Source organism: Pseudorca crassidens, chromosome 10 (assembly GCF_039906515.1).
Source record: "Pseudorca crassidens isolate mPseCra1 chromosome 10, mPseCra1.hap1, whole genome shotgun sequence".
Classification (NCBI taxonomy): Eukaryota; Metazoa; Chordata; class Mammalia; order Artiodactyla; family Delphinidae; genus Pseudorca; species Pseudorca crassidens.
Window position 1 is genome coordinate 36,206,417 of NC_090305.1, and position 18,803 is coordinate 36,225,219.

The 18,803-nt window shown below is 36.8% G+C and overlaps 1 protein-coding gene across 23 annotated transcripts in view; it reads right to left on the reverse strand.

Moving 5' to 3' along the window:
- DNAH8 (dynein axonemal heavy chain 8) overlaps positions 1–18,803 on the reverse strand; it is a 327,555-nt gene that overhangs the window by 107,340 nt on the left and 201,412 nt on the right. For 22 of the 23 annotated variants that reach the window (XR_010946846.1, XM_067753082.1, XM_067753094.1 and 19 more), the window contains 10 exons: positions 18,418–18,536; positions 15,890–15,993; positions 14,694–14,870; positions 12,739–12,906; positions 12,002–12,217; positions 8,815–8,952; positions 7,510–7,637; positions 6,535–6,706; positions 4,883–5,038; positions 853–1,008 (listed from right to left, as the gene is read on the reverse strand). Coding sequence is in view for 22 of the 23 variants with exons in the window: in XM_067753082.1 (XP_067609183.1) it covers positions 853–1,008; positions 4,883–5,038; positions 6,535–6,706; positions 7,510–7,637; positions 8,815–8,952; positions 12,002–12,217; positions 12,739–12,906; positions 14,694–14,870; positions 15,890–15,993; positions 18,418–18,536 (1,534 nt within the window). In the remaining variant the exon portion in view is untranslated. The remainder of the gene's footprint in view (positions 1–852; positions 1,009–4,882; positions 5,039–6,534; positions 6,707–7,509; positions 7,638–8,814; positions 8,953–12,001; positions 12,218–12,738; positions 12,907–14,693; positions 14,871–15,889; positions 15,994–18,417; positions 18,537–18,803) is intronic. The other variant, XM_067753090.1, reaches the window with a different exon arrangement.

Here is an 18,803-nt window from a genome sequence, read left to right on the forward strand (position 1 = left end):
AAACCACATTGCTAAGGCACTAATTCTCAGGCATCATGACCTTCACATTGCAGATAAGAATCTGGGTCTTTTAAAAGGCCTTCAGGAATGGACATACTACAACCTCTTTTGCCATATTAAATATGGCATATAAAAGAATTCACATTATGAAGAAAATTTTTCTGAATAAATCTGTCTTTGTTTAATGAGAAAACTGGCATTCTTATTCACTGATATTCATGAAATTAAGTTGTCCAAAGCAAAAATATCTCAGTCAGAAATGCTGTCATTCAATAAAACCACAGAAGCCTAAAAGTAAAGAATGAAACCAATTAAAAAAGAGACACTTGCATTGAAAACAATGCATGTTATCACCAATGATCGGGAACTGTATTCCACTGCTTCCAGCAAAGTCTGAGTTTGGATTGAAAGTTTATAAAGAGAGAAATAAAATCAATGTCCATAGACTTAACTAAAAATGCCATTTTATCCAGTGAGGAAACACAGGCTTCATTGTATAGATGTATACATGGCTCGAAAACCAACTTTCTCAGAGCTGCTAAAATGTACATATTTTGTGTGTAACACTAATATATTATTATTATTATGACAAGATGCCTTTCCTTAATATGTTAGTTTTGGATAAACGGCTATTGTTACCAAGATATTGTTGTCCCCCTGTATTTTTTATATACTATTTTTTAAAAAAGGAACACTGAATATGAGTTTGGAAATAATTTTTTTTCCAGCGTGTCAAATAGTACCACCTGAAGGAAATTGTCTTCACTGCTATGCTCAAAAAGATAAGTAGATGTCACCATTGTTCTTTTCTTCTTTTCTTTTTCTTTTTTTTCCCCCTTTTTCGAAGCTCACCTTGAAAGTGGTGCCTGATTTAAGGAAATTCTTTTCTAATACATTATCCAGGGCTGGATCCAGCTCTTCACGAATGTCCTCAATGAGAAGGGGTCGGCCCAAGGAAAGACTGTCCTCCAAATGCGTGCGGAAATACTTATGGTTCAGAGAGGTTATCTACAAATAAAGAGTTCATTGCTATATAAATGTTACAAAGAATGTGCCTGTTCCTGAGTGGAAACCAGAGATATGTTGGATAAGTGACTAAGAATTCTAAGGCCTGTATAGGAAGACTTACTTATAAAAATGAAAGTAACAAACAAAAATTAATTTTCAAAACTTGGTGGGTCATGACTTTGTGGAAGCCCTGGGTGTGTAATGGGGGTCTCTCAGATCAAAAGAGGAGAATCAAGTGGCATTCCTTAGATGGAAGGTCAGAGCTCTGCTCCGGCAGACGGAAGAGAAGTGATCAAGGATTAATCCTTTAAACTTACATAGCTACAATCATTCAGATAAAGCAAACTAACTTGCATTTTTGTGATATTCACTTATCTTCTCAGGACACCTGAGAAGAATGTGTTTAATAAATGATTAAAAAATAAGCATGGGAATGTCAAAAATGATACACTGAGTCAAACTAAGGGTCCATCCATGTATTCTGTCTCTAAGAGTGACATAAAATAAGAATATGATACTTTGCATAAAATCAACCTAAAAGACTTAATACATTCACTTTTTATATTTTTACATTAAAAAAAATTAGAATTCTGAATGCCTGGTGGGGCCCCCCAGTTTTAGATCAATGTTTGTTATTAGTTAAAATAGACACACTGGGCTGGTTGATCTTTGCATTAGCCAATTGGCTTTGAACTCTTTATTTCTCCAGTGATCCCTCCCCCTGCCTAAGTGTGAGGATTCCCAAAGGTTCAGTCCTCAACTCTCTACCTTCTTATACGCTATCCTCTGAATTCAACTATTGCCTTTATGCTACTGTGAGTGCCGATCCCAAGACGCAAGGAAGATCCACTGGGACAGCAGGTGATTAGGAGAGTGAAATTTAAAAATATTATCTCCCACTTGCAACGAAAAAAGGTGTGGAATTGAAAAATTAAATAAGTCTATCTTTGTCCTGTTTTGGTTAAAAAGGAAATAACTAAAACAAAATATCCTGCACACGAAGGAATTTTTTCCCCCAGATGGATAGCTTTATTTATATAAATGATGTGCTGCGAAAGACCTTACTATGAGTTGATAAGGTAAATGAATCTAAACAAAGAGCTTCAACTAGCTTACTTAAACAAGATGAAACAAGGTCCCAGGAAGACTAAACGTAATTGTCCTACTCTATTCCCCAAGACGCAAACTCTATTTTTGTGATGTCCTTCCCAAGTGTGATGGTTAATTTTATGTGTCAACTTGACTGGGCTAAGGGATGCCCAGATAGCTTGCAAACATCTTTTCAAGGTGTGTTTGTGAGGTTGTTTCTGGAAGAGATTAGCATTTGAGTCGGTAGACTAAGAAAAGATGGGCCCCATCCATGTAGGCGGGCATCATCCAACCCATTAAGGGCCTGAATAGAACAAAAAGGTGGAGGAAGGGCCAATTTGCTCTCTGCTTACGCTGGGACATCCATCTTCTCCTGCCCTTGGGACCTCAGACTCGGACTGAGGCTTACACCATTGACTCCCATGGTTCTCAGGCCTTCTAGGGTTTGGACTGGAACAACACCACTGGCTTTCCTGGGGCTCTAGCTTGTAGATAGCAGATCTAGGACTTCTCAGACCCCATAATCCCATAAGCCAATCCCTCATAATAAAACTCTTTCTATATATCTATACCTAGATATCCTTTCAGTTCTGTTTCTCTGGAAAACCCTGACTAATACACCAAGTAAAAAAATAATTTTCAAATTGTCAATTTATTAAAGATTACCTTTAACCACCTTCAATATCTTTTGTAAACTTGAAATACTATCTTAGAGTCATAATTTCAGGTTTAATTCACTTGATTCTTCTCATGGAGGAATGCTTGTGGTAGCCACCACAAGAGCCTCTATCTCCTGCACGGATACTCTGGCATTCAGGCTTTACAAAGTAGTCAGTGAATTCTTTATAGGGGAATTAAGTGAATACATTCTCTTTCCAGAGGTCAGAGCTGTAGGTGCTGGAGAGGGCATTGAAGATTGCCTTGATGCAGCCCTGGACATATAAAATATGTTTTGTTTTTCATTTATAAAGTGTTTCATTTTTCATTTTGCCTTCCTTCCCAAGCACAGAAATAATAGTTTTGTTTCGTTTTATTTTCTTTTATTTGTGTTTGTGTATGTGCTTATCCACATATTCAGAAAAATAATGTTTTCTGAGTAAAAAGGATGCAGTTCAATTTGCTTACATCCTAGCAGTTGATGGTTTTTAAAATAAGGAAGTGTCTCTGGCATATTTCTGTTACTTCCTCAAGAAGCTTCTTGGGACAGGGTTGCATCAGGAAGGACATGACTGAAGGCTATCAATGAGTTTAATGCCGAAATGGAGAGATAAAGACACAATCAGGAAAAATAAGAATAAGATGAGCAGGGAGATCAACAGCCAAGGGAGACAAGAGGAGTGAGGAAGGGAGCAAGGGAGCAAGGGACAAGTTATAGCTGAGCTGGATCCAGGGAGCTGGGTTCAGGAGCAGGAACGCCACTCATGCACTTCTGTGTCTACAGCTCCTCAGGAACTGCGTTCTCATCGACTCCCTTTCCCTTAACTCTTCCCTTCCACTTATGCTCACTTCCCAGGACTTTTCTGGGTTTTCTAAGTAAACACGGACTGGAGTCTTAATGAGGTGGGAGTATCTTGAGGTGATCCAGAGTGCTAGACAGTGTCCACGTGCCTGCAAAGCCCTGATCTCAGAAGGAAATCTTTCAATGTTTCACCATTAAATATGGTGTTTCTTGTAGGCTTTTTGTAAATACTCTTTATCTGATTAAGGAAGATCTCTCCTAATCTTAGTTTGCTGGAAGTTTTATCATGAATTGCTGTTAAGTTTTTAAGTTTTACCAACTGCTTCTTCTGCATTTATCAAGATGACCACATGATTTTTCTGGGTTTGTTTGTTTTCCTGTAATGATGACACACTTTGATTAATTCATTTAATTCAATAAATATCAAAATTACTACCCTATATAAAGAGCTGCGCAGAAAATATAAAGATGGTGTAAAACCATAAGCCTTGCTAACAAAAAGTTTATGGTACATTAGAGATAAAAGACAAACGTGCAAAGAGCAATAATTTAAGGCAGCCTCCTAGTCCATAACAGAAATACAAGATGCGTGAGGAGTCAGGACAGGCTATATTAAGCTGGGGACTCAGGCAAGTTTGGGTAAAAGTAGCATTGGATGTGGACTTTGAATAATGTTTAAGATTTTTATCTGGGATGTAAGCAAAGTGGGCAGTTGGGTGGAGAAGACATTCTGGTAAGCAGACATAGTACAAGCAAAACTATGCATCCAGAAGGCTTGGAACTGGGAACAGTGTGGAGCAAACAATGAATAGTCCATATTGTAATATTGAATTGAAACATCCATGTAACAAGATCTCCAAAGGAGCCAGGAATGTTGGAGTCCTGCCTTTGTCTACCTCTACCTTAGGATTAACACCTTGGTAGAATCCAACTCCAATACTGGACTCTAGCATGCTATGTGGTACTACCAAGTGGCTAAGCTAGGTTGGAGCAAATGGCCTTAAACTGAGGAATCACAAGTCTTATTCTTGTCATTTTCTTATAAGCCCAAACTCAAGGACCAGAATAAAGGCCACATCCAACACTGGCAAAAGCAATTGAGCCAGAAAAATGGACAGAGAGAAGGAGAGTGAGATCAAGAGAGAGCACAAGAGAGAAAATAATCAGAGCATTTGTCCCAAATCACTGTTACAAAACTCAAACGTGTAAAGTAGCAAACAATTATCATCATAGAGATGACAACTTTATGACTGACAGATTCAACTGAAATTGTCAGAAAACGCCATGATTTCAAGATTACTTTCCCATGCACCAAATGGTACATACCTGCAAGTCATTTTCTTTTTCCTTTGATTTAATCCAAGTTTTGCCTTGAGTTTGTGGGTCTATGAGGAGTGGGTATCTGGTGGCCTTTGTCACAATGATGCCATTCTGAATGGAGAGGTCATCTCCTGGTAATCCCTGCAGCCCCCACTCACCAATCTGAATAACAGGAAATGGATGTGGCCATTCAAAGGAACACAGGAAGGCTTTTGTTAGTGATTAACAGTGCCACGATATAAAAGAATTTAAAATTTGGACATATTTGTCCCATTGAGACTATGGAACAAGTACCTAGAAAAAAAACCAAACTCGTAAATGTGAACCAAACAACATCAAATTAAAAGAAACAGATATATCATCTAATAAATCCTTTCTCTAGTAACCCAAGACTAGGTTTAGTCCTTTATATTGTGTTTTCATACTTATGAGGAAATACTGTCAATTGATTGCATATTAAACCTGATTTGGGGATTCTGAAGCATGGTTGCTGAATATTCAGAGAACAGCAGGGACTTGAAATATGGTGAGACTGGGTGGGTGGTGGGATCCAGATGGGCTGGAGGTGGTGGAGATAATGAATATTCTGAGACCTCAGAGTAGGTAAGCCCTAAGGGTTAATTTTAAGTCTCTGAAACGTCCCCTTCCGGCCCTCTGGTTCTGCTTACATGGGGGAAGGGACATTGCATAGCTGGAGGCAGAGAAATTAGGGGACATGAAATATTATATTGGTAGGAACTCATTAATGACGTTTTTCTTAATATTTCCTTTCAAAATCAAGAGGGAATTGTCAGCCTGGCTCCACGTGGTCAACAAAATCATCCAAGATGCAATGAGCCAACCAGCCTCTACCTTCGTTAAATTATCCCAGATCCACTAAAAGCCACAATCGACAAAGAATATCCTGTGCCACTTCACCTCACCTGTGCCCAGTGCATCTCCAATACATTACTCTTCCCTGTAAGGACCAGTTGAACACTGTTTGAATTGAAAAAGATTATTTTTTGACTTTTAAATAGCGGTAACTTGAAATTAATAGTTTGGCTTTCCTAGGGAAACTGCAACTGGGGAACATGTTTACAGATCAAAAAGCAGCTCATGAATACAGATTGCCTGGAAAGCATTTCATACCACAGGAGCTCTGTAAGGTATGCTAAAAATTGACAGTGGCATCAAATTCCCAGCAAGGAAGGTTAGTACAGCAGTGCATGCTTTTACTCAGTGATGTCAGATCATGCTATTGTATTATATTGTTGGACATTATAAAAAGATGGTTAATGATCAAAAGAAAGTTAATACCAGTACTTACGTCCAGCTAACACCTACATTTTCCTAGAATGTTTGTAAGAAAATGTGATTTAATAGGACTGGTGTAAATAATGGAGGGTTATTAGAAGAGCTCAGTATTAGCAAGCCTATAACTCACAAATGATCTTTTCACTCATAGCAGTGCAATTGGTATTAATTTGAAAGTAAGATTTCTTAAAATGCAAAGGAACTTTTGTATCACAAAGAAAAAAAATTTTGTAACACTTTAGCATTTTCAAAACAATCTTTTCAATTAAATGCAAAAAGAAAAAATTAGGTGTACTTTAATTTCTTAGTGAGTAGGAAATAAAATGAAATTCAAATAATGCTGTAAGGAAAGTGACACTTACTGTTGGAGGATCCACCAACATTGAAATAAGATTCAGATTTTCAGTGAAAGGAATCTTCCGTGCTTTCAACTCTGCCTCCCATTGATCTTTAAGCAAATAGTTCCTAAATATCTGATTGAAAGGACCAAGATAGGAAAGGAATCCAGTGCACAGCAGAATATCACCTACAAGTCTGTTAAGAAAAAACAAAGTGAATCACTAACACATTTTAAGTTCTCCCAGTAAGGAGTTTGAAAGGCCACCAGTCAGTTTTGTTACTAGATGAAGTCCTTCTTTGCTCCCAGCTTAACACTTGGCAGCCAGACGTGGAGAGACCATGCAAAAAGGAGCCTAAAGGCGCAAAACGGGGTAGGGGTGGCCTCATTCGGAGTAAGTCAGGGAGCAAGAAAGAAGGCTCCTTTCTGAAGCCTACAGGTTCTGAAGCTTGACTTCCAGATGAGGAAAGCATTCTTTTCCCATCCCATGCCCTAGTCTTGTTCAGATTCTATCTTGATTTAACCACTACTTCTTCTTCATCCTCTTTTTTTTTGCCATTCTCCTATGCCCCTCTCATTCCCTCTCTTTCAGTTTTCAGAAGACACCAGCCCAAGATACCTTTCCATTTAGAACAAACTGTTGATTCACACTTTCAAAATCCTTGAGGTGAACAGTATAGAACTGGAACCAGTAACTAGATTGTTCTGGCAAATCCAGACAATATTAGAAGCATTCTCACACCGAAAGCCCACACTGTTGAACCAAAATTGAGGTTAAAAATGTTTCACCAAGTTTTCTTCCTTCTCCATTTTACTGAGAGTGTGGGACTCAAGCTCTAAGCACTTTCTTAGATGATGGGATTCTGAGATGGGGATATGGAAACAGAGGAGAAAAGCACTTCAAGGAATGAGACTTTATGTTCCCCCATGCCACAGAGAGGTGGCCTTTGGGGTGATGACTAAGAAGGAAAGCAATTATATCAAAGACCAAAATTTATACCTATTAATCTGAGCTTTGAACTCTTTGCTTTGCTGAGTCCATCGGACTTTTTCTCCACTCAATCCATCGATGAGGGTGGAAGCTGCCTGCATCTTTTTCCGGCACATGTCAGCATCATTAAGCAAATCCTACATTCATAAAGGGAGAATGTCTCAAAGAGCTTCTTAGATTGCTTAATCAAACATCCATTATATTCACACATAAAAATACATGGAGGAATTTCTTAATTTGCAAAATAAATATAATCTAAAAATATAGTGTCAGTAAAATTTTACATATTAAATTCTTGTAATTCATTCATAATATAGTTATTTTACCTTACGAAATTTCAAGAAGAGCCATTTTGTAAGAGAGAATCCAAATCACATAACGTAAATAGTATTTCTATTAAATATTCTCAAAACAATAAATATACCTTTTTCTTGGATTTAATAATAATTCTGAGTTCTTTGCAGTTTACAAAGGACTTTTTTCCCCAGAAAAATCCTACGCGACAGTAGTATGCTGAAGCCAGCTTGTATCAGCTCAAAAGAGTCAGTTGTTACATTTTTCAGAAAATTTGTGAGCTGGTGTTAAACACAGCCATTATTAAAAATTAAATTACAGTATTAAATTAAATTACATAGCTCACAACTAAATTACATAAACACGTTAAAGGTAATAAATAATCAAAATTCATCAATTCCTAGTTATTTACTACATTTTCATATTATCTATACTCTTGAGGTTAAGTTCATTGCATCTGCATGGTGGAAATAGTATATAATGGCATGCTGCATCTTTTCCCATACATGCGTCGTCTTGTCACATTGATGGCTTAAAATGGACAGTGGCAGGGGGTACCTAGACCACAGAAATCAGCAAACACTGCAAATCAAGGCTTTCTTCTCCCCCTAGCCTCCGCCCCGACAAGCTGATTGTTGAACGTTTACCAGACCACCACTGCTTACAACCTATACCATAAGGTTGTAGCTTTATCTGTATTTAACAGATAAAGTTCGTCAATCACCCCCAACTGCACAATTCGTAAGTGACTGAACTGGATATCAAACCTAGTTTTCTGACTCCAAAGTCAATACTCTTAGGTATGACAACACAGCTTCTTCTTATAGAAAATAATTACTAAAAACAGAAAAAAAGAATGTGGAGTGTTGAAGATCCAAAATAAGCAGACATAGCCAGTGAGTAAGGGCGTTCAGGTAAATATTTTTTCAGTATAAACATTTGCTGGATTTCTAAACACAACACATACTTGTGTAACATTTCAGTACGTCGTATTAGTAATTTCTGTGTATTTAACCTCACCATTTTCTCATTCATTGCAGCATCAAATTTGGCTTGCACTTTATCCAGCTCAGCTTGCTTCTCATCCAGCAGGGCCTGGGCCTTCCCCAGTTCAGCGTTGGCAACTGCTAAACGGCCCTCCTGCTTGGCCAAGTTAGCCTTAAAAGGAAGAAGATGTGATTAGTGTAGAGGTATTAGTGCTACAAAACATTCGTGCTTTTAATTGGTAAATAATAGCATAAGTTACTACATAATTTTTGCCCTATTTGGAAGTCATCTGTTTCGTTGTCTTCAGCTGGGGAAGCAGAGAAATTTCATTAAAGTTCATTTTTTTCCTTTTAATTATTAATGTTCAATATGGAAATCGCAGAAATGAATGGGAAGGAGAAAAAAAAAATTACTCATGATTTTACCCAGAAAGAGTCTGTGAGTATTGTGTCAAGAAGTGGATAACTAGCATTTTGATTTTTTTTTTCACTTAGAGTAATATAATTTCCTCACATCCTTAAACACTTTTTCATGAACATTAGTTATATGGCTGCATAATATCCCACAATTTGGATATATCATAATTTACTTAACCTTTGCCTTACTTTTAGACATATCTTTCTCCCCTACTCCCCATTTTTATGTTATTATTATTTTTAATTTATTTTTGGTTGCGTTGGGTCTTCATTGCCGCATGCAGGCTTTCTCTAGTTGCAGCGAGCGGGGGCTACTCCTCGTTGTGGTGCATGGACTTCTCACTGTGGTGGCTTCTCTTGTTGCAGAGCACAGGCTCTAGGCATGTGGGCTTCAGTAGTTGCAGTACGCAGGCTCAGTAGTTGTGGCACATGGGCTTAGTTGCTCCACGGTATGTGGGATCTTCCCGGACCAGGGCTCGAAACCAGGTCCCTTTCATTGGCAGATGGATTCTTAACCACTGCGCCACCTGGGAAGTCTTCTGCCCATTTTTAACTATTATAAATAATGCTGTGATGAATACTATTGGGTATGTAAACATTTAGGATTGTTTTCTTGGTAAAGATTTTTTGAAGTGAAATTACTATAATAGTAGTTTTTCCTCTTTCTCTAAGTCCTATTGCATGATACTTATGTTTCTTATAAATTTAAAGTAATTAATCAGTAAAGTAATATAGCCCTAGAGCCTTCTGGGGTTGAAGTTCCTTTGTAACTTTCTTATTTTCTTTCTCAATATTTGTTTTTTTGAAATTAGCTATTTTTCTCAGGAAATTTTAAGTTCATTTAGATTTTCTAACATATTTACAAATAACTTTAGATTCTGCTTTTTAATTATTTAAACCTATAATCTGTAATTATATGGATTTATCTTTTATATTCATTACATATCTCATATATATATATTTTGCAAAGCACCAATTCTTTAATTTTACTACTTTTTTCTAATTTTTAATGTTATTTTTATTAGCTCTTTCTACTTTCCCTAAATTGTCTGTGTGTGTGTGTATGCTTATAAATGAGTATATATATACTGGAGTGTTTAGTTTCTTTGATTCACTTAAAGGCTGAGAAGGTAGCATTTTGGCCGCATCACAAAAGCTTTGGTAACTAGCTTTTTGTCATCATTTTCTAAATAGAAGTGACTAGCTTTTTTAAAAAAAATAAGCATTTTATTTTTATTGTTATAGTCAGAGAATGAGGTCTCAGAAATTTTTGCTTTGGGGAATTGAATCAAAGTCTTCTTCTACAATTGAATATCATCAATTTTTGTAAATGTTTCTTGGACACTGGAAATAATTTGATATTCTTTGTTCATATGAAGAAAGTTCAATGTAGCTATTCAACTTTAAAAATAATATAGTGCAAAATCTCTATATAATTATTAATTTATGCCTACTCAGGACTGGCTACATAAAAGTGCAAAATGAAAATGCAGAACCCCTTGTTTAAAAATTAAGAGGGTGATAACAGAGCAGTGAGCCAAGCACCGTCCCTTCTAAAGCTGGCCCTCTGCCTACCAGACCTGTTGTGGATTGATAGCATATGCCACAATATCAAATTACAGGATTGTCTTTTTTGTTAAAAAACTCCACTTAAACTATTAATGGATTTTGCCTTATGTAACTTGACGCTATTTTATTTATCGCATAAAGCATTATTACAATTAAGTCTCACTGTGGATCATAATTTTTATCAATAAAAATAACTGTTCTTCTAAGTGCTTATTTTTTCTTGAATTCTACATTTATAGTAACATTTCTCTCTTGGTATCTTTTTGTTTGGGTGTGTTTGCTATATTTGCTCATCATTTCCCTTTGTTAAAATTTTAAATTTTCTCAAAGCTACCTATGTGCAGAATTTAAAGAAGCAGCCATTTCTATAAGGCTTATTAGAAAACAGTAACCCTCTGCCACCCACCCGCTCACCACTTTCCATGCCACTTTCAACAAAGTGGAAAGAGCAACCACTTTCAACACTTTTAGCTTTATGGGACAGGCTGGGGGGCGGGGATTGGGGGTAGTGTGTGTCTGGGTGATATATTTTATGAATCCTTTGCACTCCTGAGAATGTATTTCTGTTCTCTCAGACATAAAGGACAATCTGGCCCAGTATAGATGGGGTGTGTGTTTGTGTGTGTGTGTGTGTGAAAGAGACAGAGAGAGTGTGTGTTTATCCCTCAACACTTAAATCGAATCCTTAAGAATGTCTTTTTGTCTTTTGTTCCCATTAAGGGCAGCTTGGCCAGCGACTGAATTCTTGGACCCCAGTAATTTCCTCCTCAGTACTCTGCATATGTTTTCCATTATTTTCTAGTATTTAGGGTTGTGGCAAGTCTGTGCACATCCTGATCGCTCCTCTTTTGTAAGCAACCTTTTAAACTTTGTTTCTTAGATGCCTATAAGGTTCTCTTCCTGTCTTTGAAACTTAAAACATTTCTAGGTGTTGATCTTAATTTTCATAAAATTTGTTTGGAATATCGTAATCAAATTCAGTCTCCAAACCTAATCTCCAAACTTTAAAGCCAGTTTTCTTTCATGATAGCTCAATTATTATACCCAATAAGTTCACTTCTAGTTTAAGTTAACAAGTTGATTTTGGTTTCTTGTCTGCAAGGCCAAGAAACATGTAACAGATATAAAAAGAATGAGAACTTGTGAGAGGACATACAGTGTCTTTTAATGGCAGCAATAACAATGAATGATTTTATTAAGAACTGATTTACTGGGAGAGGAAGGGAAACTTTTACCTTCAGAGGCAACACTTCTCTGTTGACACTGTAAAATGTTGCCATAGCAAGTGTCCAAGACAGCAGACCAGCCACATTCCCACAGACTTTTTTGGCACTTTCAAAAGTGTAATCATCCATGTTAAAATATGGCTGTAGTAACTCAACAGTCTCTTCATTTATTGTGTCCTTGGGGAACTGCTGAAGGCTCCACAGGAATCCCGTCGCACTCATCAACTGAAAAATAGTATTACAGCCTGTAAGCTCTGGAAGAAAATGTGTACTTTCTTCCTGAGTTAGCATGTACTTCTAAGTTGAATTTTTTTCAAAGAAGTAATAATTGATTTGCTCTAGACATACAAATCAAGACTATGGGAGTAGTCAACCTAAAGCTATAAATTGCAGGTTGTCTTCCCGTTTCTATAGTGAAGAGTAAAGAAGAAAAACAATGTAAGTTTCCCATCTAGTGAGTGCATCTAAATGCCCCCAACCACACAAACCCCCCTTTGGAGACTGGGTTGGGATGACATCAAGACTGTGCCAATACTACCTACAGGTTCTGGACAGATTTTATAAAAAGAGGGCATTCAGCTTTAAAATCTTTCCCCACTTACATTTTTGGAGATGCAGTTTAAGAAAAACTCTCCAGTACACAATGACTGATTACTGTCTGCCAGTGTGTCTGGTCTATATGGAGTATCCTGGGATGTGGACACCTGGTACACCTCACAGGACTTACAGAGATAGATTTTACTTACTTTTAATGACTCTCCCCATGATGGCTTGCAGCAAGGTTTTTCTGGATCCATAGTGACAGGGTCAATTTTCTTTTGAAATAGTAACAGAACACAGTCCATGATTCTCATAATAAGATGAGGGGGCTTTGCAAGTTTCCTGACTGTGGCAATATCATTTGGCTTGATAGTCTGTATTTAGGGTTAGGGATCAGAATATTTTTTGTTAAGCAGTATTCCTAGTCATGTGGAAATTTCATACTTTTAAATAATTAAAGTAGAAAACTTTAAAACATATTTTCTCCCCAATCCCTGACATTATCTCCTCAAGGGTTTGCATTCCAAGATAATGGCTCTTTCATTGTTTAAATTGGGCTTTCTGTTTCTCTGTTTTCATTTTTTTCCCCTGTAGCCCACAATGAATTGCTTTAGTATATCACTACCATTCATTGCCCACCACCCCAGACCTCTGTTAGCAACAACCATCATTCATGTGTAACATTTAGATAATTTGCATCTTCAAAGCACAGAATCTATATTACATGGATATTAAAAGAGGGGCAAGGTCCTGAATATCAGAAACCTCACCTTCAGTTTTCATTTTGAGGGCTGCACTGTCCATGGAACGGAGAGGAATTCGAAGGAGACAAGAAAAGTTATTGTAACATATGGCTCATAAAAATATTTTTGGAAGTTTCTATCTGTGAGCCGGGTTTGAAATAAGATATTACTTGACATTCAAGTCAAGAAGGACTGGGACATCATATGATCACTAAAAAACTCCTAAGACTTGTTTGGTCCAGTGATCAGTCTCTTGTGTGTTATCATAGGACCCACAAAAGGAGTTAGGGTGGAGAATGTGTCCTGGTCATTGTCATGATTTTATTAAATGATGATCCTAAATCTATTCATTTATTTAAAAACTACATGTATTAACAACTATTCATGTATTTAACAACTACAAGCATTCTCCCATATAAAACAAAAGCAAACCAAAAACAGCCCTGTCCTCAGAATCCTCCAAGGAAAAGAGAGAGAAAACACAATTACCCTAAACTATGATTATTTGCCATGTTAGAAGTATAGGAGTTACAGGAAAACAAAGGAGGTCCAGAAGAATTGAAAACTTTCTGGAAGGGGTGAGATCTGAGCTTGGTCTTGAAGACTGACTCTTACTAGTTAGTGAAAGTTAGGAAAAATAGAAAGCATTCCTGGCAGAGGGAGAGACCCATTTAAAGGTAACAGACCATGATTACTGCAGAAGCCTGTAGCTGTTTCTGTATGGCTGGATCATACTGTGTGCAGGGACAAAATGACAAGAGATAAAATTGAAGGGGTAGACAGGAGCCAGGTTATCACAGCAGTAGCACTAATATTTATTGAGTACTTCCTATGTGCCCAGCAAACTATTCATTACTTTTTATGTTTACATTGATCCTTCAAGGATCAATGAAGAATTAGAATCCTGACTGAGACCCAAGAGAGTTAAGTAAATTTTACTCCAGATCATCTATCATGTGGTCATGAGAGGCAAATGGAGATCTTCTTGCCTCACAGCTGTGGATACCTAGCTCGGGACTTTAATCCTAAGAGCAATGGGAACCACAAGGGGATTTTTTAAAAGGTTAAAGGCTGCAAGACATAGGCTAGTTGGGATGCTGAAGTAACTGAGAAGGCTCTCTAAAGAATCTGAATCCCTTAGGCTACAGTTTAAGCCAATAATCACTAGCATTATTCCTCGGTTCTCATGGAAAGCTGATCTGAGAATGAAAATAAGTTATGGGAAGTAAAGACTTAAAAAAGGTAGAACTTAGGAAATGTAATCAACAGAAACATTTGTTTCAACACTCAGAAATTATAAATCACATTAAGAATTCAATTCAGTTTCCTGATTACAAAAATTCCACAGTTAATTTCATGTAACAGAACATGGTGCCTGCTAGGACTTGTGTTGCGAGAGATAACAACGCACTGCTCACATTCAGGGCTGCTTCTGCTTCTTCCAGTGCAGGTCTAGCCGCCTCGAGCTTGGTCTCAGCTACTACTTTTTCACTATCAATTTCATCCACTATTTTTTGGGCTTTGTCTTTTACTTCCTGCACTTCATTTTTTACTTTGGCTGAAGCCTGAGCACTTACTGTGACTTCTGCTAATACCTGTTAAATTGAGGAAACATATGAGGGTAAATAGAAACCTTTCCAGCACAATTAACATATTTGAGCAGTGAGAGAATATTTATTCAATATAATGTAAAACAAGAGTAAGAGCAAATTTATTCCCCATCTAAGTTGTCTATATTTTAAGGTGTATTAAAGTAACTCCTTTGAGCAGTCTTGCAGTCTTCTATTTCCTAAGCTTCTCTGAGGCATGAACTATATAAATAAATATTTTAAGCTTTCAGAAAAATGATATTTCCATTCTATGTAATTTCTAGAAATTTAAAACTATTTAACGTCAGTGCAAGAGAATAAAGTCAGAAGTCATATTAAGCCTCATGTAATAACAAAAAAAATAGCTAATATTTATTGAGTGCCTACCATACGTCAGAGTGCTAAGTGCCTACCAGGTGTCATATCCTAAATGTCTCTCCTATGCTCTCTCTCTCATTTCAGTAACTGGCTAAGGGTCAAGACTTAAGTATCCATTCTTAACTGACTGTCAGTGAGTGGAAGCTGAAAGCGGTCTGAGACTGGGGGGAGGAGTTGTAGATAAAGGAGCAGCACACATATATCCCTATCAACTTGGAAAGAGTATCTTTAAAAAAACAAACAAACTCAACCAACTCTTCTTTTTATCCTTTTCCTTCCTCGACACAAACTTCAGATGGGACTTGGGTTATCCCAGAAACCTAGAGCATGCAGGGAACTTAAAGAGAAGACCAAATATAACTTGCAGTCAAGCAGAAATTTCCTAAACAGATGACAGAAAACAAGAGAGACAGACAGAACCAGGGAAGAAAAAAATAGTCTTAGACCAAGTAGAGGATATAATAGTTTAGGTATGTCTTGGTATAAGTTAAACAAAAATATCTAATGGTCTTTGTAAACATTATCTTACCAGAAATAGTCTGTAGGCTTATACCCTGTTTACTTTTTAATAACGTTTTTAAACAATGCTTTATTTTTAATATGGAAAAATATTCCTCACAGTAGTGATAAAATAAATGCCAACTCACTTCATCTGCTTTTACAGATGCCACTGCCAACTCCTTCTCCTTGACTGCAAGATCTTGAGAGAGTTTTGCAACAGATTCACTTGCCTCCATCAGCTTATCAAGACCTTTACAAATACACACATATACACTGAGTATATGACTATCCCCTCATCAAACAGTTATTCAGTATTTACTACTTATAAGGCACCATAATTTGTACTATAACAAACACAAAATAATTATGGACAAAATGCTTTAAAAATATACATATTTTAGGAGCAACAATACTGACCAATTTTCTGAGAGTTTCATCAGGAAATGAAGAAAATAGCTCTAACTGAAGAATATCATCTAGTTACATTTAAGGGAAAGTCACATTGCTATAATGAGTAAGCTGAATGTAGCCAGGGAACTTCTTTGACAAACTTATGCTTTCCTTGGCTTTGTAACTATCATTTTTTTTGCCTTTGAATCATATTGCAGCTGACATGGCAAATGAGACAGATAATATATTAATGTTTTTTGTGGTTCTCTGCTATAAAAATGAAAATAACCGCTAAAACTTCTGCAACTGGCTCTGAGAATCTCAGTGCTCTAGTGAAAAATAACTGGTTAACTAAATTTCTCACATTCCGGCTGGGCTCTAGATGGAGTGGTGTTGGTAAGCATTTAGCATCAGGGTCTGGGGTGAGGGCACTCATTTGTATGGTTTCCAGTTTCTGTGGTGTAAATACTCCCACCATGTCTGATTTCAAGCTACCAAGAGGTTCTCAGTAACACACCATTATATAATATTTCTACCACACAGATAGAACAGAAATAATAATGTTCCTCAAGAACATTAATAAGAGTAAATTAAAGTAAAAATTGCTAAGAAGTAATGAGTTTTGAGTATTTATTGCCCTCACTTTTAACATAATTAATTTAATTGTAAGTTAATTAATTTTTAATAAAGGCTGTGTTAGCAACCAGATCATGAAATTCCTAATTTAACCATCAGTTCTCATGAGCCAGTGCAAGTAGCTTCAGCACACCCCTGAGTCTAGAGCATCATATAGACAAGCTTCAAGAAGGTGAGCCATTAGAAAGACAACAGAAGAAAGTTTCTCTCATAGGGTTCTTATCGTCACCATACCTTCACAGACCTTTATGCTTTGTGACCACGTTCTGTGTAGACGTGAAAAGACAGCACTAAGGTGTTTTGGATTATTTGGGCCAAATGCTTTCTGGACATAAAATCGGTCCCCATTTACACTTTCCCTGCTTATGCTACATACACTAGACACTCATAAAATCATTGCTCACGTAAACTCTCTTTTTGTTTTTATTTGTTCATTTTTGTTTCTGTTTTGTCTTTTTCTTTGTTAGAAATTTGAGAAGCATTAACATGGCAAAGTTTACACAAATTGAGGGAAATTGTAATGAAACCAAAAACTGAAATTGTGGTGTTCCCAAGGGCTGGCTTTTCCCCCATCTGCAAGCAGCAACTCAGCGACTGTGGTGACTCGCTGACCAACAGGGTGGACCCAAAGTTGAAGGAGTTGAATAAAATGGTTCTGGAAGAAAAACAGCCCACCTCTATCACAGCAGCTATAAATAAAATGTGTTAACTATAATATAGAGAACTGTCTTCCCTTATAGCTGGTGAAATTAGTTTTACTACTTTACAGTCAGTGTCACTTGTGTGCACACAGTGGTCACATACATGGTATATACGAACAGAACAGATTCTTTTTTTTTTAATTTTTATTTTATATTGGAGTATAGTTGATTTACAGTGTTGTGCTAGTTGCAGTAGTACAGCAAAGTGATTTAGTTATACATATACATATACCTCTTCTTTTGCAGATTCTTTTCCCATAAAGATTATTACAGAGTACTGAGTAGAGTTCCCTGTGCTATATACAGTAGGTCCTTGTTGATTATTTTATATCTAGTAGTGTGTACATGTTAATCCCAACCCCCTAATTTATCCCTCCCCTCCATCTCTTTCCCCTTTGGTGACGGTAGGTTTGTTTTCTAAATCTGTGAGTCAGTTTCTGTTTTGTAAATAGGTTCATTTGTATCATTTTTTAGATTCCACATGTAAGTGATATTATATGATATTTGTCTTTCTCTGTCTGACTTGCTTCACTTTGTATAATAGTCTCTAGGTCCATCCATGTTGCTGCAAATGGCATTATTTCGTTCTTTTTTATGGCTGAATATAGATTCTTTTTTTTAATTATCATGTAACATTACATTAGTTTAAGGTGGACATCATAATAATTTGATATATGTATGTATTGCAAAATGATCACCTCAATAAATTTAGTTAACATCCATTAAAAAAAACAAAACAAAACAAAAAAAACAGCCCACCTCTGTTTAGATTTTTTTCTGCCCAGAGTTTCTTGACGGGTCAAAAGACCCATAAGTGTATCCCTCAAAATAATCTATTACTAACAAGAAAATCAATATTTTGTTTTCAAATACAACAATATCCACCAAACAAAATAGTGGCAGCCCTATCAGACAAGCCCTAAAAGATAAGATTCTGTTCCACTTACCAATATTCATACGTTCAGCTTGTTCATTAATATATTTCACCTTTTCAGCATAAATGTTTTTATAACCATTTATAAATGAGAGGTAAGACTTGGGAGTCACGTGTGCTCTTCGGCGGTAACTGAAAGCAGAAAAGAAAAAAGATCTTCACATCTATCATTCTGACATACTCTCCTAAAATGTCAACAGAGACGCTCTTCTCACTGTGAAATCAGTGTAATTCTGGAGAGTGACTCACTAGCAAGGGGGCAGGAATTGTGAATGGAAACCTAGAGGTGAGGCGGAAAGAACACTAAATCTCTAATTGATGTTTTGACTTGACCCTATGCCCATTCTGGGCTTCTGTTTCCTCATCTGGAAAACTCAGAAAAGAATCACTGCCCTACAC